At 42.4% G+C, this 23,386-nt stretch overlaps 3 protein-coding genes and 1 long non-coding RNA gene across 6 annotated transcripts; 2 read left to right on the forward strand and 2 right to left on the reverse strand.

Moving 5' to 3' along the window:
• Positions 1-10,362: 10,362 nt before the first annotated feature.
• On the reverse strand, positions 10,363-12,132 carry LOC308402887. Its single transcript, XR_013972823.1, has 4 exons — positions 11,993-12,132; positions 11,183-11,295; positions 10,986-11,097; positions 10,363-10,905 (listed from the first exon to the last, which is right to left on the reverse strand). It is a non-coding gene; the product is annotated as an uncharacterized lncRNA (long non-coding RNA).
• A 119-nt stretch (positions 12,133-12,251) lies between these two features.
• LOC308402885 (uncharacterized protein) lies at positions 12,252-13,705 on the forward strand (the record flags this gene model as incomplete). Of its 3 annotated transcripts, none has more annotated exons than XM_080892014.1 (8): positions 12,252-12,419; positions 12,508-12,563; positions 12,642-12,824; positions 12,943-13,004; positions 13,105-13,152; positions 13,233-13,268; positions 13,347-13,500; positions 13,578-13,705. In XM_080892014.1, the coding sequence occupies exons 1-8, from the start codon at positions 12,259-12,261 to the stop codon at positions 13,583-13,585; spliced, it is 708 nt and encodes a 235-aa protein (XP_080748140.1). In that variant the 5' UTR covers positions 12,252-12,258. The 3 variants fall into 3 exon arrangements, with proteins under 3 accessions (XP_080748140.1, XP_080748141.1, XP_080748139.1); XM_080892015.1 differs by having other exon boundaries at positions 13,347-13,425; positions 13,578-13,678; XM_080892013.1 differs by having other exon boundaries at positions 13,556-13,629.
• Positions 13,664-14,975, reverse strand: LOC308402883 (putative nuclease HARBI1; the record flags this gene model as incomplete). Its single annotated transcript, XM_080892011.1, has 4 exons — positions 13,664-14,037; positions 14,113-14,224; positions 14,298-14,413; positions 14,486-14,975. 4 exons carry the CDS (start codon positions 14,973-14,975, stop codon positions 13,664-13,666), a joined length of 1,092 nt encoding a protein of 363 aa, XP_080748137.1.
• A 1,056-nt stretch (positions 14,976-16,031) lies between these two features.
• LOC308402884 (N-acylethanolamine-hydrolyzing acid amidase-like) lies at positions 16,032-21,913 on the forward strand. The gene is made up of 11 exons (XM_080892012.1): positions 16,032-16,257; positions 19,032-19,196; positions 19,279-19,402; positions 19,505-19,595; positions 19,672-19,757; positions 19,843-20,015; positions 20,109-20,171; positions 20,252-20,318; positions 20,411-20,439; positions 21,496-21,565; positions 21,673-21,913. The coding sequence occupies exons 1-11, from the start codon at positions 16,085-16,087 to the stop codon at positions 21,691-21,693; spliced, it is 1,062 nt and encodes a 353-aa protein (XP_080748138.1). The 5' UTR covers positions 16,032-16,084; the 3' UTR covers positions 21,694-21,913.
• The last annotated feature ends 1,473 nt before the right edge of the window (positions 21,914-23,386 follow it).

The raw sequence follows: 23,386 nt of genomic DNA on the forward strand, positions 1-23,386 counted from the left end.
CCAGACATCAACTGCTTCATGATGTAAGTATATATCAGTTTTATATTTGCAGTATGCGCAGTAGGGGTGGGCGCTAGCTTCAGCAATGTTATCAGAGGTTTTTTTTTTTAAATGAAGAGCTTCTATTTCGAGAAAACTACCAATAAGGATATATGCACAGATATAGAAAACAATACTGTAACATTTTATTGATGCTTGCAGTTTGGAGGCAGCAGTATTTGCAAGTGTAACTAAATTCCAGGCATTTTCCATCCTTCTTTTCCTATCAGCTTTTTTCTAGTTGTCAGTGTGAACCAAGGTGTCAGCAGCAGCATTATAGTGCAAAAGTAGTGACCCAGCATAGATCAAATGTAAGCACAAAAGTAGCCAAGGTAGTGTTTTTCCTGGAAATTTTAAGTGAAAGGATAAAGTAACTGCTTACCACTTTAGTTTAACAATGATTAATGAAATGTAACCGTGTAACTCATCAGCAGTCTGCACAGTATGGTCACATATTAAAACTGAAGAATATGTTGTACTTGTTGTAGTGTTTCATCATGGGTCCAGTTTTTACCCAGGTGCTTAAAGCCCTTCTTTACCCTCATGTAACACCAACAGTAATTTCCAACCACTATTTCCTGTTCCTGTCAGTCAAACAAACAGACGACAAACATCTTCTATAAACAGGAATAATGTCATTTTATCGGATTAGAAAACATCTAATCTAGCGTTGATATTACACTGCTGTTTAGTGTCTGGCTGATCTCAGTGTCACCAAAATATCTGCCCTACATGTCAAACAATGAGAGAACTTGAAACAGTAACATCACCTAGCAGCTTATTTTAATTAGTGCTAACGTTTTGTTTGCTGGCTAACATTGCTATTATTATAGTCACAGTTAATTGACTTTGAATAGCTTTATTTCAAAAGTAATTTTACAATTTCACAGCCATTTAGCTGTGTTAACTGTACATGCTGTAGGTCATAAGGCGTGCATGGATCATTTTTATAATCAGCCTCTTATCTTTTGTCCACCACAGGCTTTGCCATGATAAATTGGTCAGTTGACAACCAGGAGCCGTACACCTTAACCTCAGAGGCCAGGACATCCAGGGGCAGTGTGAACACGCACTTGCTTAAATGGGACGCAAGACGGACTATAGAGGGCCACCCGCTTGCCAGACAACCAAGTGCTGTCCCTGTCCACGGCCAGTGTGAGAAGGACTCTCACTAAAGTCAACCCACACAAAGCTGCTGGACCAGACAATATACCTGGACGCGTGCTCGGAGCCCGTGCTGACCAGCTGACTGATGTCCTAGCGGGCATCTTTAACATCTCCCTGAGTCAAGCTGTTGTGCCACAGTGCTTTAAAACCACCACCATCATACCTGTCCCCAGACCTTCCCAAAGCCTAATTCCACAATGATTGCCTGAGCCTATTCTTGTTAAATGATGAAAAACTCAAAGGCACGTTTGGGCAGTGGATCTGTGTGAAATCAGCAGCTTGCAAAACGAAATCAAAATGTGTGCAATTGATTCTAAAAATAGAAATCACAATAAAGTTCAACATTTACTAAAACCGCCATTCAGTCATCTGAGAGTCTTTACTCATGAAATTATAACGGTTAGATGAATGTATATGCAGTGATTTACTGATCAATGATAAAAGGGGAGATTTATGCAATAACGAAGACTGTCATGAAAAGTATTTGGCATCTGATCTCCTGTAACCTGCGGAGCTAAGCTGTTTTACCAGCTCTGCTCTCTGATTTTTCTTTTTTCTTTTATGAAAAAACACAAGTTGTCAAAGTTATTTGTTTGCAAATGTATTTCAGAAATATCAACATACTTTTTTTTAATCAGCAGAAACTTTATGTCAGTAGTGCAAAAACCTGCACTGATCTGACCTCATTTCTTCCTCATCCTGATTCCTGACCTGGGAAGGGAGAGAAATATTTGTTTTTGTTTGTCTTCTTGTTTTATTTAATTCCTTGTGGGATTTGGATCCAACACGTAAAGTATGCATATTATGCACACACACAAACACACATGCAGCTATTACCCATTTCTTGTATTCTTGAATAAAGACATTGATTTGACACATTTAATTAGTGACCAATTGTTTTTATTGTTCAATTATTAAGAAAAAAGAAAAGGTGGGGGTGGGTGGGATGGAAAGTAAAGGGAGAGAGGAGAGAAAACCCCAACAATCCCCTCTGAGCAAGCACTAGGCGACAGTGGATAGGAAAAACTCCCTTTAAAGGAAGAAACCTATGACAGAACCAGGCTCTAGAGGGGGCAGTCAACTGTCGGGACTGGTTGGGGGGTGACTGTGAAAAAACGGGAGGGAGATGGGAGAGGTGTTAGTAGTTAAGGGGGGGGGGGGATTAAGCTGGAACAGAGGTGGGAGAGGAAGAGGTGACATTGGCAGTACTGAAAGAAGGAGTGTTCCTCCTCCAGAAGAAGCAGAAGCGTTTTTTCTTTTTCTTCAGCTGCTCTTCCACGAGCACCTTTTTCTCGAGGATGAGGATTTTCAGCTCCTCGATTGTTTCGGTGTTTTGCTTCTGCAGCTTGTTGCATTTTTTCTCCACTTCTTCTATTTCAGCTTGTTTTTCTTCCAACCTTTCTTTCAGCACTTTAGATGTTGCCTCCTGTTTCTCAAACTCCTGGAGAAGAAGTTTTTCTTCTCTCTGCTTATTGACCAGCTGTTCTCTCTCTTGAAGCAGGTCTTGATATTTGTGCAGTGTCTCTTCGAACTTTACCTGCAGCATCCTGTTGTTTCCCTCCATGAGCTGGAGTTGGCACTCCATGTCTCCCTGCTTTCTGTCCAGCTGCTCTTTCTCTTGAAGGATTTCTTTATTTTGTCGCAGAGCTTCATCAAGCTTTCCTTGCAAGCTTTCATTTTGTTGCTTGATGCTCTGCAGATTGGAATCCATTTCTTTTTGTTTGATTTCTTGTTCCCTTTTCTCTTGGAGAAGCTTCTCATTTGCTTGCTCTGTGCGATCAAGCCTTTTTTTGTCAACATTGTACATTAGCTCCATGTCTCGGAGATTGGAGTGCAGCCCTCTCTTCTTCGTGCTGTCTTTCATCTTCTCCTGGAGGAGTTTTCTATTTTGCCGCAGAGCTTGATCAAGCTTTCCTTGCAAGCTTTCGTTGTGTTGCTTGATGCTCTGAAGCTTGGAATGCATTTCTTTTTCTTTTAACTCCTGTTGCCTTTTCTCTTGGAGGAGCTTCTCATTTGCTTGCGCTGTGCGATCAAGCCTTTTTTTGTCTACACTGTACATTAGCTCCATTTCTTGGAGATTGCTGTGCAGCCCTCTCTTCTTCATGCCGTCTTGTTTCTTCTCTTGGACAAGTTTTTTATTTTGTTGCAGGGCTTCATCAAGTTTTCCTTGGAGCTCCTGGTTCTTTTTGTCCATGTCATGGAGATCCTGTTGTTTCCCCTCAATAATAGCTTCCTTTTCTTGAAGCTGGAATGACAACTTTTTTAGTTGAGCGCTCTTTTGCTCATTTTCCTCCATCAAGAACTTAATCTTCTCTGCGTTTCTGAGCGCTTCATCCTCCAGTTCTTCCAAACGCTTTTCCTCTAGTTCCACTTGGTCACACCAGGGAAGAGAGGAAAGGGAAGAGTCTAGTGGCTCATCCCAAGGAAGAGCGTATGGGTCAACTTCTTGTCCCTTTGGATTTTTTTGAGACATGTTGGGTCTGGATACAGTTACAATTGCAAAGGATCCAAATATTTCAAAAGGCTTTTCTGGCGAACGGTTCAATGCTGCACACATCAAGGCTGCGAGAAACGGACTAAAAGTCGTTGCTCTTCACCCCTATTTATAGGTTTTTGGATCAAAGGAAAGAATGGTGGTAAGATTCTACGTGTGTGACGTCATAATTCTGTAAGGCAATGAGGTTGTCACGTGATATTTTTGGAGGAGGGCATTTTTCAACTTGGACAAATTATCAGTAAAGTTTCAATCTCTGTTATTTTCCCCAAAAAACGTGTTGTCGCAATCATGTTTTCTACTGTAATTGGTGCCAACAGATGGCGCAGTTTAAAGTTGGCTGTTACTCTGCCCAGGCTGCTACCATAGAAGAAGAATGTAGACCAATAGTACTTTAACGATGTCCGCTGATCGTTTCCGTGTAAATCTTAGCATTGCTTTAGCCGTCAAGCTAAAGGTTTAGCTTCATACTGCCATATTTTCAGAGTAACAAAATATTTAAACGGTCTCAGATCATGGTGAGTATTTGAAAAAATGTTTATTTAATGTGAAGCCTGTGATGTGGAAAGGTTAGCAAGCGTAATTTTGCCTATTGTGTTATACACGGGTGCTTACATCCGAGTAGTGTTGATCTTTTCTAAGGTCCATGGGTTTATCCAACGAGCAGCTAAGTCACCGTTATAGCTGTAATTTTGTGTGCAACGTCTTAATGCAAAAAACAAAAACAAAAACACAATGCGTTTTTAAGCTCTCTCTGCGTTCACTGCCTCTGCAAGTGTCAAACTTCCTCGCTTTAGCTGATGCTAACCAACATTAGCGCTTACGGTTCGTATATAAACACAACTGTCAGCCCTTCACTTTTGGTGCCGACAACATTTTGAGCATTTTCTACAGTTTGTGAAATGGTCGCCATTGGCATTACATGCCAGTAGTGTTCGCTAATTGACTTTACCGGGGATTATATTTATTACAACGTTACTGCGTGGAAGTGATCATAGTGTATGCTTATGAACGTGAGTGGTAGGTGTTATTAGTGCGACTTTACCCTTAATTAGTTTTCCCACCGGAAGTAGAGTTGTTTATGCGACGTGATGGCTAGAGCAGTCCCAAACAATCGATTGCGTTTCTTAACAGACCAATTCTCTCCAAACTTTTAGGGTAAGCTAGACTCGAGATATGGTTGCAATAATACGAACAAGAGCGCAACAGCATATTGACAATGGCGAGAACTTTAATATTTACATTGTGTTAGTGCACCCATCGCTCCGCATCCTTAACGCTACATTGATGTCGAGAGTCTCTGACACAGCTGTGCTCTGCAGCACAGACACCCTGCTTATCTGTGATTCGGCCAGACTGGTGTTGAACTCCAAAGACATGCGCGGGGTTAGGTTAGTTGGCTGTTGGTGTGAGTGGTTGTCTGAGTCTCTCTAATAACCCTCCAACAGACTGGCGACCTGTCCAGGGTGTACTTTTGCCCTATGACAGCTGAAATACAACCTGAATAAAATAAGTAGGAGAAAATGAATGATGTTTATGAACTGTAGTTAATGTAGTCAGACAATAAGTTACCGAGCAACAGGCCACAAGTCTTGGTGCAGAATCATACTAAGATTTAAAAAATAAAATGTTGGCACTGGTGTTTGAAACAGTATACTGTCAGTAAGACTGGAGCAACTGCACACATCTGGAAACTAATAACTAGAGTAGTTAGTAACATTTTGTTACTGCATCCATTTAGCCAGGTATAATTAGCATGTCTACATACATGTCATTTCTAATGTGGTCCTATGTGGTATGTTGTAGGACAGTGAAGTGTCTGACACTGACCATGTACCAGTGCCTGAGAACACTGGTATGGAGGGGGAGAACGCACCTCTTTACTGTATTTGTCGGAAACCAGACATCAACTGCTTCATGATGTAAGTATATATCAGTTTTATATTTGCAGTATGCGCAGTAGGGGTGGGCGCTAGCTTCAGCAATGTTATCAGAGGTTTTTTTTTTTTAAATGAAGAGCTTCTATTTCGAGAAAACTACCAATAAGGATATATGCACAGATATAGAAAACAATACTGTAACATTTTATTGATGCTTGCAGTTTGGAGGCAGCAGTATTTGCAAGTGTAACTAAATTCCAGGCATTTTCCATCCTTCTTTTCCTATCAGCTTTTTTCTAGTTGTCAGTGTGAACCAAGGTGTCAGCAGCAGCATTATAGTGCAAAAGTAGTGACCCAGCATAGATCAAATGTAAGCACAAAAGTAGCCAAGGTAGTGTTTTTCCTGGAAATTTTAAGTGAAAGGATAAAGTAACTGCTTACCACTTTAGTTTAACAATGATTAATGAAATGTAACCGTGTAACTCATCAGCAGTCTGCACAGTATGGTCACATATTAAAACTGAAGAATATGTTGTACTTGTTGTAGTGTTTCATCATGGGTCCAGTTTTTACCCAGGTGCTTAAAGCCCTTCTTTACCCTCATGTAACACCAACAGTAATTTCCAACCACTATTTCCTGTTCCTGTCAGTCAAACAAACAGACGACAAACATCTTCTATAAACAGGAATAATGTCATTTTATCGGATTAGAAAACATCTAATCTAGCGTTGATATTACACTGCTGTTTAGTGTCTGGCTGATCTCAGTGTCACCAAAATATCTGCCCTACGTGTCAAACAATGAGAGAACTTGAAACAGTAACATCACCTAGCAGCTTATTTTAATTAGTGCTAACGTTTTGTTTGCTGGCTAACATTGCTATTATTATAGTCACAGTTAATTGACTTTGAATAGCTTTATTTCAAAAGTAATTTTACAATTTCACAGCCATTTAGCTGTGTTAACTGTACATGCTGTAGGTCATAAGGCGTGCATGGATCATTTTTATAATCAGCCTCTTATCTTTAGTCCACCACAGACTTTGCCATGATAAATTGGTCAGTTGACAACCAGGAGCCGTACACCTTAACCTCAGAGGCCAGGACATCCAGGGGCAGTGTGAACACGCACTTGTTTAAATGGGACGCAAGACGGACTATAGAGGGCCACCCGCTTGCCAGACAACCAAGTGCTGTCCCTGTCCACGGCCAGTGTGAGAAGGACTCTCACTAAAGTCAACCCACACAAAGCTGCTGGACCAGACAATATACCTGGACGCGTGCTCGGAGCCCGTGCTGACCAGCTGACTGATGTCCTAGCGGGCATCTTTAACATCTCCCTGAGTCAAGCTGTTGTGCCACAGTGCTTTAAAACCACCACCATCATACCTGTCCCCAGACCTTCCCAAAGCCTAATTCCACAATGATTGCCTGAGCCTATTCTTGTTAAATGATGAAAAACTCAAAGGCACGTTTGGGCAGTGGATCTGTGTGAAATCAGCAGCTTGCAAAACGAAATCAAAATGTGTGCTATTGATTCTAAAAATAGAAATCACAATAAAGTTAAACATTTACTAAAACCGGAGTCTCGGAGTTTTAAGACAATGGATGATTCGATCTCATTGGCACTCCACATAGCCCTATCACAACTGGATCAACGCAACACCCACCTAAGAATGCTGTTCACTGATTTCATCTTAGCATTCAACACCATCATTTCCCAGCAGCTGATCGGCAAGCTGGACCTGCTCAGACTAAGCAACTCCACCTTCAACAGGATGCTGGACTTTCTTACTTTGTATGAAAACGTAATAAATTGGTATTAGTATGTAAAACCTATGTTTGTCTGGCGTTAGAGCATTTTTTTTTGTAAATTAGCATTTTCGATCCCTTTTCACTGTGTGTATATTGTCCACTGCAGCAGCCTGGTAGGGGTGAGAAGCCATTTCTGTTGACTCGGTTTTCTCCTGTTTTTCACTTAGGTCAGGTAAGTCTTTTGGTTGGTGTTTTGTTTTTTTTTTATAGGGAAGTTTAGGGATGTTTAGGGGTTTGTTATTTTGGCATTGCTCACTGCCAATGTAAGTAAATGTCTTCATAGTGCTTTGAAAAGTACCGTAGTTTTCGGGTCATAAGCCGATACTTTTTTTCCCACACCGTGAACACTTATACTGACGTGCGGCTAATGCATTTCTTTTTTTCATGCGGCCAAAAATTTTTTGCCTGGTAACAGTAGACTAGTAAAACCTGGACCTGCATGCATCCACATTCCTCTCATTAAGCAGGCATTAAAATCAAAAGTTACAATTCCATGAACAGCGTAAACATGTCCAAAACCAGTCAAGCCTACAGTCATTTTACATGAATGAAAATCAGTTAATAAAGGTGGGCGGATTGATCTGAGGTTGATCCCAACCTATAAGAATAATATAATCTTGATATAATATCCTTAAGTTGTTTGACAACATTCATTTCTGTACAATATAGTCTGGCTTTACCACAGTCTGCTAGAGGCGGGCGGATCAATCGATTGATACCAACCAGTTTCAATAGTGTTATCGGCAATATTGATCCTGCATTTACTTGGTATTGGATCAATAATTGGCAGAAAGATTGCACCAGCTGTGGACTCATAACCCCTTTTGTGAGTGATTATCTAACATGCCAACATATCCTGCTGCTTTGGGCACATCTGTGATATGAAGATCACGCAGTGATGTGTTTAAACAGAGAAGACTGAAGCCCAAAAGTCATATTTTAGATCACATATTCTCTTCCAGATCTCTGCCACTTTTTGATTAGTGGCAACTGACCCATGTAGGGTTGCTATAGTTTGATAGTAGTTTCAAGTTTATTTATTTATATAGTACTTTTAAAAACAACAGTTGTTGACCAAAGTACTGTACAGTAAAATAGTCAAAGCAGAAGACATACCAAATAAAATAGAATATAGATTAAGAGAAAATTGAATCATGGAATGAACAATAGAAACAGAGCCATCTTGATTTAAAAGCCAGAGAATAAAAGTGAGTCTTTTGACATGTTTTGAAAGTCTCAAGTGTTGGAGAGGTCCTGATATGCAAGGGCAATGAGTACACTGCTGTGGCATAATAAACCGTTTCAACTTATAATAATAATATGATCTTTGTATAATATCCTTGAGTTGTTTGACAACATTTGTATGATGTGTATAACCACTGTCGATCCAGATATTGATATTATCAGTACCAGTGTTGGTATTAGTAGACTGATATACTTTGTTTGTATCCTCTAAGTTAGTATGTGTACCACTGAACAGGGTCAAATACATAAAAAAGACTACCTCAAACATCTACTATGAAAAAAACCTTTTTGTCTTGACTGCAGTGTTTTTATTTATTTATTATTATTTACAGCCTATATCACATTTAAACAACAGAAGCTGAATGAAAGTGTGTTAGTGACAGGCACATTTAAATTCCAGGGCCCTGTTTCAGGAAGCCGGTTTGGAAAACTCAGAGTGAAAAACGACACTCACGGTTGAGTAACCCCGAACTGTCCAACTCGGAATATTCCGTTTCAGAAAGGCTGATAACAATTAGTTCAATCAACGCGGAGTTGCTTTAACCCCAAGTGAAGCGCGCGGACGAGGATACATAAAGCCCTGATAAGCGGAGCACAGATTAAGCGAGTCACCATGGAGACGGAGGGAAAGAAGGCGCGGTCAATGTATTTCACAGCGCTTGAGGCCGAAATTCTGATGGCAGCATATGCCGATAACATGCAAATTCCGCGGAAAAAAGTAACACAGCCACAGCTGCAAAAGCATGCATGGCAAAACATAGCCGACAGAGTCAATGCGTGAGTGTTAATTTAAACATTGATCGAGGGATTTCCACCCATTTAACACGTTATTTTATCATATGTTATTTTATTTGTTATTTTATACATTTTATTTTGTGATGTGATGTGAGCGCAGGTGCAACCCAACAGGCCCCAAACGTGCCTGGCAGCAAGTAAAAATGAAATATAAAAATATAGTCCAAACAGGTAAGGTGTAATTGTATTATGAGCCACAGTGCTTGGTCTGTTTGTCCCATGTAAATCAATTGCAGTTAGAGGCTACATTAATTTTCTTTCTGTAAGCACTTATTGAAATTATCTGAGCACATTACAAGTACATATTTGCTTACTCTGTATGCTCAAATGTGGCCCGTTATAGCCAACAGAAAAAAAGCGGAGGCCCGAAAAACAGGTGGGGGTCCTCCACCACCACCACTCACAGAGGCTGAGCAGTTGGCCCTCAGCCAAAACAGTGGGCGCCCTGTGGCCGAAGGCATCTCTGCGGGGACATCCTCTGAGTCAATAACCCCGCAAGACACAAGTGCCTACATAAGGGGTAAATTCAAAATAATACATGATGTGCATACATCCTTTCTTCACAGTCACCTTTGCAGTGCGACACATTCATTTGATAAACTCTTTACCATAATGGATTATTTTGTAGTGAAGTTATTTTCCGACTGATTTTGCCTTCCCTGAGCCTTGGTTGTCTTTGAGAGCATAATGACAATGAAGTGTAAGGTGCTTGGTATGTTTGTTAATTGCCATTTGGTCCCTTGTAAGTTATAAGTGACCTGTATAAACCTCATATTCTATCAGTTGATGGTGATGGTGTACTGCATCTGGTGCAGCCTCCTGTTGAGCCAGACCAACATGCAGTTGTGAGTACTCTTAATACTCCACAGATTATATGAGTTTACAGTAGAACAGCAATGTTGTCTATTTCTTTACTACAGGAAAATAATGAAGAAACATTGACAGCTGTTACAGAGGAGGAAGCAACAGAGACACTTTATGAGGTTTACATCTTTTAATACTTTGTGTACAGGAAATACAGGCGACCAATAAAGCCAGTTGAACAAAAAATCTGTTTATTCTTCTTTCAACATGTTGAGGTGATGGGTCAAAAGAAATGATTGTGACATATGGTGTCTCTGACTGCGCTTCCATCTTGTATGTCCGTGGGAGGGTCAGGATGTTCATGGTTTGGATCACTGCTGATGTTTGGTTCAGAAGGACAGTGTTCTCCTCTAATTGTGGCAATGTTGTGAAGAATCACACATGCCACAATAATGTCACATGCCCTTTCTGGGGTGACCCTGAGTCTTTGCAGGCACTGGAACCGGGCCTTAAGCATTCCGATAGTCATTTCAATTCTGGCTCTTGTCCTGCAATTAGCCAGATTATATCACTGCTGTGGGCCCGGTTCAGGGTCAGGGTAAGGGGTAGGCAAATAGGGTAAACATGGATACCCCCTATCACCAAGCAAGTAGCCAGTGAACTCTCCTAAGACAGAAGGGTACACTTCAGTTCAAATGTCCCTGAAGCAATTGGTCTTTATATATTTTAAAGTATTCTCAACTCACCATGTCCAAATTTTGTGCTCAGTGTACATTCACGGAATATTTGTGAGTCATGGACAGAGCCTGGCCACTTGGCTTCCACATTTGTGATAATGTTGGCAGCATCACATATGATCTTCACAGTGCAGAGAACACAAATTAGCATCCATTACTATAATGAAATAATTTGTTAGTTTGACATGCTACAGGGAACTATGTACCTGTACATTAATGCTGTGGAAAGACTTCCTGTTCACATAGTCTCCTTCATTTACTGAAGGAGCAATGATTGGAATGTGAGTACCATCTGTACAGCCAATCACGCCTGGGAACCCTGAAAATAAATGTGCAATTTAAGTAGTAGTCCAAGTATCACCACATCATACATTAAGTTTTGGTCATCCTGATACCTGCAATTTTGTGGCATCCCTCTTTGATAAATCTTGTGGGTCTGTGACCGGGGAACACCACAAACGAGTACAGGAGACGTTTCAGTGCAACTGTAACATTCCTGACTGCCCGACAGACGGTAGCCTTGGAAACGTGCTCAGCGTCACCAATATTATACAGAAAGCTCCCGTTTGCAAGAAACCGAAGTGCAATACAAATAATATGTACAGAACTGAGAGAATGTCCGCGATGTGTCACATGCGTAATATATGGCCTGAGGATGTTATCCAAATAACTTAGAGATTGTGCTGAGAAACGGTAACGTTCGCACAGAAAATCATCAGGAAATGATAAAATGTCCAAACGCGCTCTGATCACTCTCTCCCGGCGGAGAGCTCTGCGGAGAATTTGGGCTTCACGATCTACTGGCTCTTCAAGGAAGTGGCACGCCATGTCCGACACTTCCTACTGTCAGGTTTCCGACAAAGGGGCGGAGACAGTCAGGGTTAGTTGTAGTAAACCTGCTAGGGGGCAGGTTAGCTTCACGGAGTGTGTCGTCATAGTGACTCACTCAGGCTGCAGCTGAACTCGCTTTGTGAAACCGAAAACCCAGAGTTTTCGTTAACTCAGGGTATACTTACTCAGTTTTTCCACTAAACCGGCTTCCTGAAACAGGGCCCTGGGGCCCGTTCTTCGTACGTCGCTTACTACATCCAAGATCAAATGAAACATCCAAGATCAAATCATCGCGCTAACCGTGAGCTCGCTAATCCGGTTCCCCGAACACACCTGCTGTTGACGATTACTACAGCTGGATGAAGTAATGCGCGATCACTGGGTGCCGTAAAAGGGGCTACGCATCGATAGCAGAAACAGTGATCGGCAAGCCTCTGATTGGTCGGCGAAAATGTCGAAGGAGCGCGCACAGTACTTCACCGCAGCGGAGCAAGAACTCCTGATTGAGGGATTTCAGGAGTACCAGAGTGAAATTAAAACGCAAGGTAACAGTGCGAAGGCTGCAAAAGCAAGGAGAGAGGGCTGGCAGAAAGTTGCTGACAAATTAAACGCGTAAGTAATGCAACATATTACATGGCACCATACCATATCATATTTTATCATATCAAATCATACCACATGATATCCTCTTACACATTAGAGCCACAACCGGACCCACCAGAACATGGGAACAATACAAGAACATACTACAGAATGGTAATATCCAACACTCATATTGCTGTCAGTCACTTGAAAAGACACCCCTGAAACAATCCCTGTGTTTGTGTATAACAGCAACCAAGAAAAGGGCAGAGCAACAAAAGACAGGTGGTGGTCCTGCACCCCCTCGTCACACCCCAGCAGAGGAGCTGGCCCTAAGGTTGAATGCCACCAGACCCATTGTTGAGGGCATCCCTGGGGGCAGCTCTTCCGGAGACCAGAAGCCGGGGTGCAGTAGCAGCAGCACCTACATAACTGGTGAATGGGCTCATGATTCCATGTGCACAATGTCAAATATGTGGTTGTTGCCTAAATGAAAATGCTATTCGAACTGTGACATTCATTCATTGGCACTGTGGGTTTTCTCTGTGTGTAGTGTTACATGACACACCATCACTTTTACCTGTTCCCATGGAAGGGGTGACTGGAACATGCACAGTAAGTTGGGAGATATACATATATCTGTCCCCACCCAATTGTACAGACCTATAGGCTGTACCACACCCCTTAGTAACACCATTGTGTTACCATTGCACAGGACAGTGACGCAACCCTGTCAGATGGCTGTGGTGTGGCGGAAGACCCTGTGAGTACATGCATGAATTGGCCTGAAATACCATCTACTTGTGTACTGCCATGTGTGTCTGACTGCAGTATGATTTGCAGGCCAAGAGGCCGGCAGAGAGGCCTGCTGATGCAGAGGTGGGCAGTGTTGTGATCAATTATACTGCCTATATGACATGTATTCCCCGTTAAATGTTGTCACCACAATTGACACAGGGTGACATACGTCTGCTCTACAAGAGAAGTCTCCAGCAAAAAATGGAGTATACTGAGCTGAAGAAACAAAAGCTCCTAGGTGAGATCGAACTACAAGCCCTAATGAGGCATAAACTACAATTGGAAATCGAGGTGCTTCAAAAGGAACTCCAGAGTAAGTAGGAATACATGTTCATACGGAGCACTATTGCTGACCCTGCGTGACGCAGTATACATGCTCTGTTTTCCCAGGCAACTGATGACTGGCCTGTGTGTGGTGGGACAGACAACGATGCTCAAATAAACGTCAATAGAAAATGTGTCATGTCATGTTTTTATTATGCGAAATTGTGTTGCACAATCCTGTCCCGTGCAGCTCTGCCACTAGGTTGGTCCAGGTGCACTGGCTGGAGGTCATCATCAGGCTGCACCTCCACCACGGGGGTCCTCTCTCTTCTGATGGTGGCAATGTTGTGCAGTACGGCACATGCAACAATAATGTCACATGCCCTGTCAGGTGCAACCCTCAGGCGTTTTAGACACTGGAATCGTTCCTTCAGTTGCCCAAAGGTCATTTCAATGCGTGCCCTTGTCCTGGCTAGGGCTGCATTGTAGCGGGTTTGTGGCCCAGGGTTGGGGTCAGGGAACGGTGTCATGAAGTACTGCCTGCATGCATAACCTCTATCTCCGAGGAGGATCCCATCGTAGGCCCCTGTGTAATGAAGAAATGCTGTTATGTTAGGCCCGACATGAGTATGTAGCATCAACATAAGCCTCTTTTACTTACCACGCTCAAATGATGTGCATAACCCTGACTCTCTGAAGATCCGTGAGTCATGCACTGATCCGGGCCATTTTGCTTCCACATTTGTGATATGGCACATCGAGTCACACACCATCTGTGGGATTCCATTATGTGTGACCACACTCCTCCCATCGTATATTGCCATCTGGAGTGTTAGTATTGCTCACCTGCACATTTATACTGTGGCCCCCCTTTCGGTTGACAAAGTCCCCTTCAGTGGGGCCTGGGGGGGCCTTGATCGCAATGTGTGTGCAGTCTATGGTGCCAATCACATTCGGGAAGCCTGCGGACGTTGGAGCTACAGTTACCGACATAGGTCATGATTGCATCACATTCACTATCCAATTTACTGTACCTGCAATGGCGAAAAAGCCCTGTTTGACGACCTGTGGTCTTAAGTGGCTTGGAAAAACCACAAACACACCCAGGAAATGCTTGAGTGCCAGGTACACTTTGCGAATGGCCCGGCAGACGGCACTTTTCCCAACGTTCTCTGCGTCTCCACAAGTGTACAGGAACGTGCCACTCGCAAAGTAGCGCAAGGCAATGCACACAGTTTGTGCAGTTGTTAATGCCCGACTACGGTGGGTGGTACTCTTAACATGGGGATCCAGCAAGTTGGTTAGGTAGATGATACCCTCACGGGAAAATCGGTATCTCTCTATGAGCACACTGTCGCGCTGTGCTAAAGGATCCTGTCTATCCCGCAATATACGTTGGATTCTGAACACTCTCCTTATCACTCTTGCACCTTCCGCAATGGGTGGCTCGCGTAGAAACGGACAGGACATGGCTGCGACAAACTTCCCACTTCCACCTTCGCTTTTATAGCCGTGGTCTGTCATCTTGATTACACGACGTAATTTGCTATTCCTCTACTGTGGAATGTGTGTTGCATCTGGCGTGATCACCTACATGCCATAGCGTGATTACTCGTACATTTCCCTTTTTTTAGGGACTGACCTGTATGTATCTGTGTGGAATCAATAAAAGGATCAAGTGCTGCATTATCTTTAGTTACATTGATGTTATTTATTTGTGGTGAAACGGTGGCGGAATGTCGCTGTTGCTTTCGTATGATGACGCGGACATACCTGCGTGGCCGCGATCTAATCCTGTTTACATAAAGTAAACCTGCTCCCGAGCAGGTTTACGCTTACGGCTCTGTTGCTATGACAGCAAGTCCCGGATGAGCTTCGGGGAACCGACTGATCCAGGATCACGCGAAATCGTCAACAATCTAATCCGGCTAACCTACTTAGCGAGGTACGAAGAACGGGCCCCAGGTCTCCAAAAAACAACAACAGAGTTTCGAAATACACAAAAAGCTAAAAGGAGTGTTTCTGTTCCTGTTTTTGCTTATGAGACTATATATAGATGACATTTAGTGCTGAATGAAATGGCTATGTAGGAGTTTAAATTGGTTTATCCACTCAAAATCGGGGACAAGCTGGAATCTCAGTGACCTTGACATTAAGGTCAGGGCAGAGGTCAAATTTTCTGAAGATCTTGTGAATGTGATTACTCCAGAAGGGGATCACTTAGGATTCACAAAATGATACCACAGATGGAGTTTGAATCCTGCTGACATCCACGTCAAGGTCAGAGGTCAGCTTACTGAAAATCAACCAAATCACCACTGGGTTTACTTTTACTGTCTTCCTGTTTCTAGCTGGGAAGAATGGTAACTGCGGGTGAGAGAACATTATTATTATTATTAGTAGTAGAAGTAGTTGGAGGAGAAGGAGCAGTACTTAATGTATGCTAGTTGTCCATTGATGTTCCAATATTGTGATCAAGTTCAACGCCTTCGTTTTGCGGAAGCGCTGCTCAGTTTGCATGAGTAAGTTCGCCGTTTCTTTCTTTTGTTGTGAAAAGCTTGAAGCGGAAATGTCGTTATCGTTGCCCGCCAGAGGCAGAGGAGTCGGCTGTCTCCGGTGCAGACGATCGAAAGATGGAGCGGACAACGCTGCTGCTGCTGCTCGGACTCGCTGTGTCGTGCCGTGCACAGTTTGCTCCACCCACGGTGAACATCAGTCTGGATGAAGATCCAGCAGTGCGATGGATGCCTCTTGCGAAAGTCTTCGACATAGACTACGTGAATAAAGCTGCTGTAGAGGTCATTGAGTAAGTTTGCCAGAAAGTATGCAACAAAAAAGTGCCACTTGCGAACTTTATCTTCGAAGTGGGTTTCGGGGGGTTTGAAGGGTTACTTCAAACATGCCTCTGTTTCAGCGCAGATTACAAAATCCGTGGTTTTAAATGTGGTTGGTGACGTATTGCGTTAGGTTGCTCAAAGCGATTAACATGTTTAAAGTACTCGGTAATTCTACATCATTGTTTGCTTGATCTTGTGTAACGATGCGATTTAAAAGCGATCTTCACATAATATTGCTACCGGAAGAAAGCAGGGGTCGCTCTCATGAGGTCCGCCTGGCAGATTTTCTGAAGTTTTTCTTGACCTTTTGTTTGCGACAGTACTATTTTTTTTATTTAGGTTGTGCAATCAAAAAGTGGTTGCCGGGAGGCGTAGGCAGTCAAAACAATAACTGCCTATGCCTCCAAGCAGTTATTGTTTTAACTGACATCAACCTCATTGGCAGGAGAACCAGGCTTACAAGGAAAACTGGGTTTCTACACGCGGTTTTTACCAACGTTTCAATTCTGTGAAATGTTAAGAATGCATGTCAGTATTAAAAGTTGCCACATTATGTTTTAATTAAACCTGGGATCTGTTTAACATGAATGACTGGGTGGCCGGTAACACTGATGTTATAGAGTGTTACCAGAGTAAAAGGGCAGAGCAGCTAGTTGTTACTGTTTTATTACTTTATCGAGCACACACCTGTAAATTTATGACTGGATGTTGTGAAAGGCAGTTTTATTCAAAGGGGGGGAAGTGGGAGTCCCTTTTACATGAGGTGTCTTCAAGGTTGTGATTGCTCTCACAAACACGTTCACACTTACAAGTAAAGATCTGCTAGTATACTTGTCACCCATCAACTGTCAGCGCCTGCAGCACCTCTGTTTTCCTGATAGTTGGAAATTCGAGCAGCAAGAGTCCAGTTAAACTAGAAACTGCTTTTCAATTTTAGTATCATGGTCCTTTGAATGTTCTTGGATTTGTGTTGATTCTTTTTGGTTTCACTGCTGCTTTAGTGCTCTTAGCTTTTGATAGTTGTCAGGAGTTTTTTGGTTTATGTTTTGTTTTCATCATCATTCTGTTCATTTGGATTTTGCTTCTTGTTGCATTTAGAGGTCTAGTTAATGTTTAAGTCAGATTCTTGGTAATGTAACAAGATTAGAATTTTACGACTCTGCTCTGGTGACATTACTATCTTCCTGGGTGTGTGTTTTGCTTTATGTCTTATTTAAGTTTTGGTTTCTGTCACGTTTTTTTGTTCCTCCTTCTGTCTGATCTTTCTGTTAGTGATATATTAACATGTTCAGTGTGAACCCTCTCGTTTTGTGGGCTGTTTCCTGTTCTGCTTTGACTTTGGCTTTCTCTCGAGCCATGTTTCGGTGTTATTTCCCGTTTGTCCAGTTGTGGTTGTTACTTTCGCCCGTGTCTCCTTCAGCTTGTGTTTATCAGCCCCGGTCAGCCCTCTGGTTTTGAAAACATTTTGTTGTGTCCTTTGTGGACTCTATTATCAGCTATTATCTACAGTGGTCCTGAGAGATCAAATGTACTGCAGCTTAAGAAAACACCAGCAAATAGAAAAAGGCTGTAGAAGAACAAAACACAGTGGAAGTTGAATAAGACACAAAAATGTCTCAAAAGCTCACAAAAATAAATGAATACAAAAAGAAAAGTTCACAAAAAAATGTAACTTTTTGTGCGTTTGTTTTCTTCTGTTGTATTTATTTCACTTTTGTTGTGTTCTGTTTTGTCTCCATAAACCTCTATTGCGTTTTATTCAGCTTTCACTGTGTTTTTTTGCTTTTGCAGCATTTTTCTGTTGCCTGGTGTTTCTTTAATTTACAGTATGTTTGACCCCTTAGGACCACTGTACCCAAGTGTACCCCAGCATTTGGGCATTTTAACTTAATCGTGATTTTCATACATAATACAGACTTTAATAGAGTAAACTGTAAAATTGAATTTTGTAGTCTGCTTACTACCTGTTTTTGGGGGGGTTGGATTCTTAATACTTAGCTCTAACATATAACGGTTTCCAGTGAAAATCGAAAACTTTATTGATTCGTTGACTTTATTGACTTTATTGACTTTATCGGACTCGTGTCTCCTTCATTTGCCTGTGATCTAAAAATAGCAGCAGCCCTGCGTTCCACAGGCGTATGAGAAAATTAACTTGAAGGGGAGGACGGACAAAATGTAATCATAATGGCTTTTGATTTCCTTACGCCGCACCACTTTAAGCTACATGTAGTCGGTGTATTAGAAAGTGGAAGATACTGATGCGAGCAGTGCCTAAGCTAAGCAATGCACTGTAGTGCATGTATGTAGGGAACCACTGTTAGCCACTTAAACACAGGCTGCCTGAAAAACGCCAAGGCAGTCAGTCCAGGGGAAGCATTGCAGGCACTACACACAACTAGCTCTACAGCAGAAAAGCAGAGTATCTTCAGAGATTGACACCATCAAACTCGCACTATGTTGCTTTGAGACACCAAAACACAAAGAGCATTGAGCCTCACAAAGGATTATTTTATGTACAGTGTTTTTTTTATTGTGTTTTTGTTGCTTTTTCCCCATCCATTGTTTGAGTAGTTGCAAAGGACAACTCACTGAAACCCTCACAGCACAGATTAAACTTAACCTCCTCTCTCATTGCTTTATCTTATTTCTGCCTTTGCTGTGTTGTCATGTTTATCTTCCACTACATCTCTGCTGACAGGGATTGGAGACCAACATGCTAAAGTTGCTTTGTTTGCTCCAGTTCCACGATTCCAAAATGGTTGCATCATGCAGTCAAACCTATTGTGATGGCCCTGGAAAAGTACGTTCCTCAGCCATATGCGGGGGAGATCCGCGGCCTGGCCTCACACTTGGGAGGAACGCTGTCCGATGTCATCCTGCTCAACTTTGCCTATGAAGTATCTGCGTATGTGTGATTTTTAAATCCACCTAGACATTTGTAGTGAAGCCCCACAGTGAGCACACTAAACAACTTCATCCACTTCCAGATTCTGCACAAGCATCGTGGCTCAGGACACAAAGGGGCACGTGTACCACGGCAGGAACCTCGATTACCCGCATCCTGTTCTGAAGAATCTGACTTTTAACGCAGTCTTCCTCAAGAATGGAAAGGTACATCATGCATTAGCAGGTGCACAGCTAAAGTAATTACGTAGCAACTTTAATTTTTCAGACATTAAATCCAGTTTGTGTTTTATTGACACACCATTTCAGGAGGTATACCGTGGAACTTCGTTTGCGGGCTATGTCGGGCTATGGACGGGACAAAGCCCTAACAAGTTTACTGTCTCAGGTGACCAGCGAGGTAAGACCACACATGGCTGTGGAAAAGGTAGCATCTTCATTTTTCTTCTTGTCTCCAAGCTTGTTTTTTTCCTAAGGAACTGAACACTGGTATAACTGGTGGAAGAACATCGTCTCTGCTTTCCTGTATAAGAGATCCCCCGTTAGTTGGCTGGTGAGGGAGGTGAGAAAAATTAGTGTAGGGAAAAAGAAAAAAGAAAAAGTTGACAATATGCGGAAGTGAAAGTATTCTTTGTGTGGCCTGACAGACACTGGAGGAAGCAGAAGACTTTCAGGATGCAGTCATGCGTCTTTCAAAAGTCCCCATCATCACTGGGGTGTATTACATAGTCGGCGGGGTGCGAGCCGGGGAAGGGGTCGTGATCACCAGAGATCGAGAGGGCCCTGCTGATATCTGGCCTCTGGAAACTGTAAAGGGAGGGTAGGTGAAAAAAAAAAGATCTGAGGAGGAGGATGGAAAATGATTGTATCGCTCAGTAAGCATTTCAATGTGTGTTTTGGGGATTGCTTTCAGATGGTTCAGAGTGGAGACAAACTTTGACCACTGGCTTCCTCCTCCTGCTAAAGATCATCGGAGGTGAGTCATGTCTCATGATGAGCAGGCTTGCTGTGTTGCTGCTGCTGTTATTACACCGCTGCTGTGTGCTCATTTCTTAGAGAAGCGGCTAACAAAGCTCTAAATGCTACTGGCCAGGCGCACATCAATATGAATACACTCTATCAGGTAAGTCAATTAACCTCAACCTTGGTTCACGAAGTCACACTTCTGGTAATCGGAGACGATGTATGGGCTTATAACTCTGTCTCTTCCTCCAGGTTTTGTCCCTGAATCCAGTGTGTAATGGGTAAGAAGGACGTTATTCCTGTTTGATGCCCTTATTTGTCCTCCAGCAACTCTATAAATGCTGGTGTTGCTTAGATGGGATAGTTCACTTAGTGTGTTCATCACATACTTCCCCTTTTCCGACTTCAGCAGTTATGTCAGTGGGCCCTTCGTTGACATGTAGCACATACACTGTATTGCCAAACGAATTCGATCACCCATCCAAATGATTGAGTTCAGGTGTTCCAATCACGTCCATGGCCACAGGTGTATAAAATCAAACACCTAGACATGGAGGCCGCTTCTACAAACATTTGTGAAAGAATGGCTCCCTCTCAGGAGCTCAGTGAATCCCAGTGTGGTACTGTGATAGGATGCCAGCTGTGCAACAAGTCCAGACGTGAAATTTCCTCAGAATTCAAAATTCCACAGTCAACTGTTAGTGGTATTATTAACAGTGTGTAAATGATTGGGAACGACGGCAGCTCAGCCATGAAGTGATAGGCCACGCACTGTTGGGATTGTGGGATCGTTGTTTAGAAGTTGGGCTCAACTCTTTACTTCCAGTGAAAGGAACTCTTCATGCTCCAACATACCAAGAGATTTTGGATGATTCCATACGCCCAACTTTGAGGGGACAGTTTGGGGATAGCTCCTTCCTGTTACAACATGACTGTGCACCAGCACACAAAACAATGTCCATGAAGACACGGATGAGCGAGTTTTGTGTGGGAGATCTTAACTGGCCTGCACAGAGTCCCGACCAAATCTGATAGGACACCTTTGGGTTGAATGAGAGTGGAGAGTGCGAGCCAGGCCTTCTCATCCAACATCAATGTCTGACTTCACTGACATCACATTAAACCCTATGGATTAAGAATGGGATGTCACTCAAATTCATATGTGTGTTAAAGCAGAAGAGTGAATACTTTTGACGGTATAGTGTAGCGAGTAGATTACAGAGAAACAATAGCTGAATGAATATCTCGATGTCTATTTTTCTGCTTTTTAAAAAATAAAACCTCACGCAATGAATCGCATTAAATAGTGACCGTCGTCTGTCTTAATATCCTCCCAGAATTACTATTTACACGACAGTGATGAGCGCAGCAGCCCCTGAGAAGTACATCACACTCCTTAGGCTGCAGGTAATTCAGTTTACACCTTAAACATTTATGCTCAATGAGGCGGTGATAATGTCAATGAAAAAAAAAATATAACATTTACTCAATTGTCTCTTCAAATCTTTTTCAAGGACTGCAACAAGACAGACTGAGCTGACAGAGGTGGAGCAGTAAAGGACGCAGACTCCTTTTTCTTGCGGCAGGCGGCGATCTTCACGACTACTTGGAGGCTGCGCGATCAATGAGATGACAAGGGAATGCACCTGAAATATTCAATGACACTGCTAGTGCCTTTAATAAAATAACATTTGCTGTGATTGTTTTTGCCATTTTATGCACCTTATCTTCCAATAAAACGTGGCTTTATTTTAATTATTGTCCTTACTTTATAAGCATGACGAGAAGGACGCCCTGCCGGTTTCACGTCGTTAACTGCCAAGTGCAACAGATTATGCGATGCAGTGCGCTCATGTTGTTTGCATGTTGTTTGTTATTTAAATGAAAACCATGCACGCACACTCAAACCCTATTAGTTTGTGTTTCTAATGTGTCTATTCAGAAGGTGGCGGTGTACAGTTTTAGCTATCAGTTTATTGGTGTCCAGAACGTTTGGTCCTCTATTATAACCAGATCAAAGAATGGAAGGTGAAGAGAAATGCTTTTCTAGTCTTGTTTTTTGTGCTGATCTATCACCGCATAATGTGTAAAATGTACCTGCAGGGCGCACTTTGAAGTGCACATGTTCATGTTCGTTACTAAAATTAACATTACCGCGCTAGCGAGAGGTTGCGGGTGGAAAAATCAGAGTCAGCTTTCATGTTTTGGTGACCCAAAACATACTAAAACCCTGGTGCCAGCTGGAGGAAAGACGCCTATGCTCTAACCTTTATTCCAGAGAGTTGATCAAGATCTGCTAAATCCTGAGATAAGACACGCGAAAAATGATAACTTCTGCATTTCCAAATAGCGCAATAGTGAGTCATCTGGCACACAACAAGCAAATTCACATATTTCTAAGTTAAAAAAGGTGAGCCCAGCAGGCTTAAACGTGTGAGGAAACACACGCATGAGTGGAGGACGAAAGAGTGCGATCACAGGCACACACATTTGTTTATTAAAATCAGACGGAGAGGAGACTGTGGAAAGGCTGGGAACAGAACTGGGCTTGCTAGATTATAGTGAGACAACTGCATTCAACGATGAGGTAGGAGAGAAAAGAGGATACGAGGGATGCCAAGCTCATTTTATGTCACCGGCCACATACAGCCCACTTTGAAACCCCCCTTTCTGTCAGTGTAAAGAAGTTTAACTACTCATTTAATTGATGGGATATCGTCTTTTTTTTATAATATAAAAAGTGTAATTTCAGCAGTACGTCTTACTTTTTATTGCACGATAAAGATGTGCCTCTGTAGTAGATGAAAGAAATCTGTCAGCGTGGTTCTTTGAGCTTAAATGTAAGAAGTAAATTTTAAAATACAGAAATTAATTATTTTGGTTTAGTATGAATGCTCACGGGGAGGTCTTTATTGATAGGAAAAGCTGTAAGCCCTGTGAAAGTACAGTTAAAATTAAAAAAAAAAAATTATGTCCTCCTTCATGATGATGTTATTTGAGTCTTTGCTGGGCTGATTTTGCCCCCTGGGCCCTCTGTTGTATGATACAGTCATAATCAGTAAGGCTGAACACTGGGGAAAGTAATGTTTTCGTAACTACTGTCAGGTGTCATAAACAACAGAGCACGCGCATGTTAGTCACAGGAACTTTGACTGTGACATGATACAAGGAAAGAGTAGCAGGAGTAAAGATCATACCGGAGCAGGAAGGGCATCACTGTGCACCAGA

The sequence above is a fragment of the Rhamphochromis sp. 'chilingali' genome (assembly GCF_963969265.1).
Source record: "Rhamphochromis sp. 'chilingali' genome assembly, chromosome: 9".
NCBI classification, from domain to species: domain Eukaryota; kingdom Metazoa; phylum Chordata; class Actinopteri; order Cichliformes; family Cichlidae; genus Rhamphochromis; species Rhamphochromis sp. 'chilingali'.

Excerpts from the sequence above, each read along its gene's own strand:
- LOC308402884 (XM_080892012.1), top strand. The coding sequence starts at position 16,085 with ATGGAGCGGACAACGCTGCTGCTGCTGCTCGGACTCGCTGTGTCGTGC. Across the intron at positions 16,258-19,031 it reads GCTGCTGTAGAGGTCATTGA|TTCCACGATTCCAAAATGGT; the intron begins GTAAGTTTGCCA and ends TGTTTGCTCCAG. Across the intron at positions 19,403-19,504 it reads TCTTCCTCAAGAATGGAAAG|GAGGTATACCGTGGAACTTC; the intron begins GTACATCATGCA and ends ACACCATTTCAG.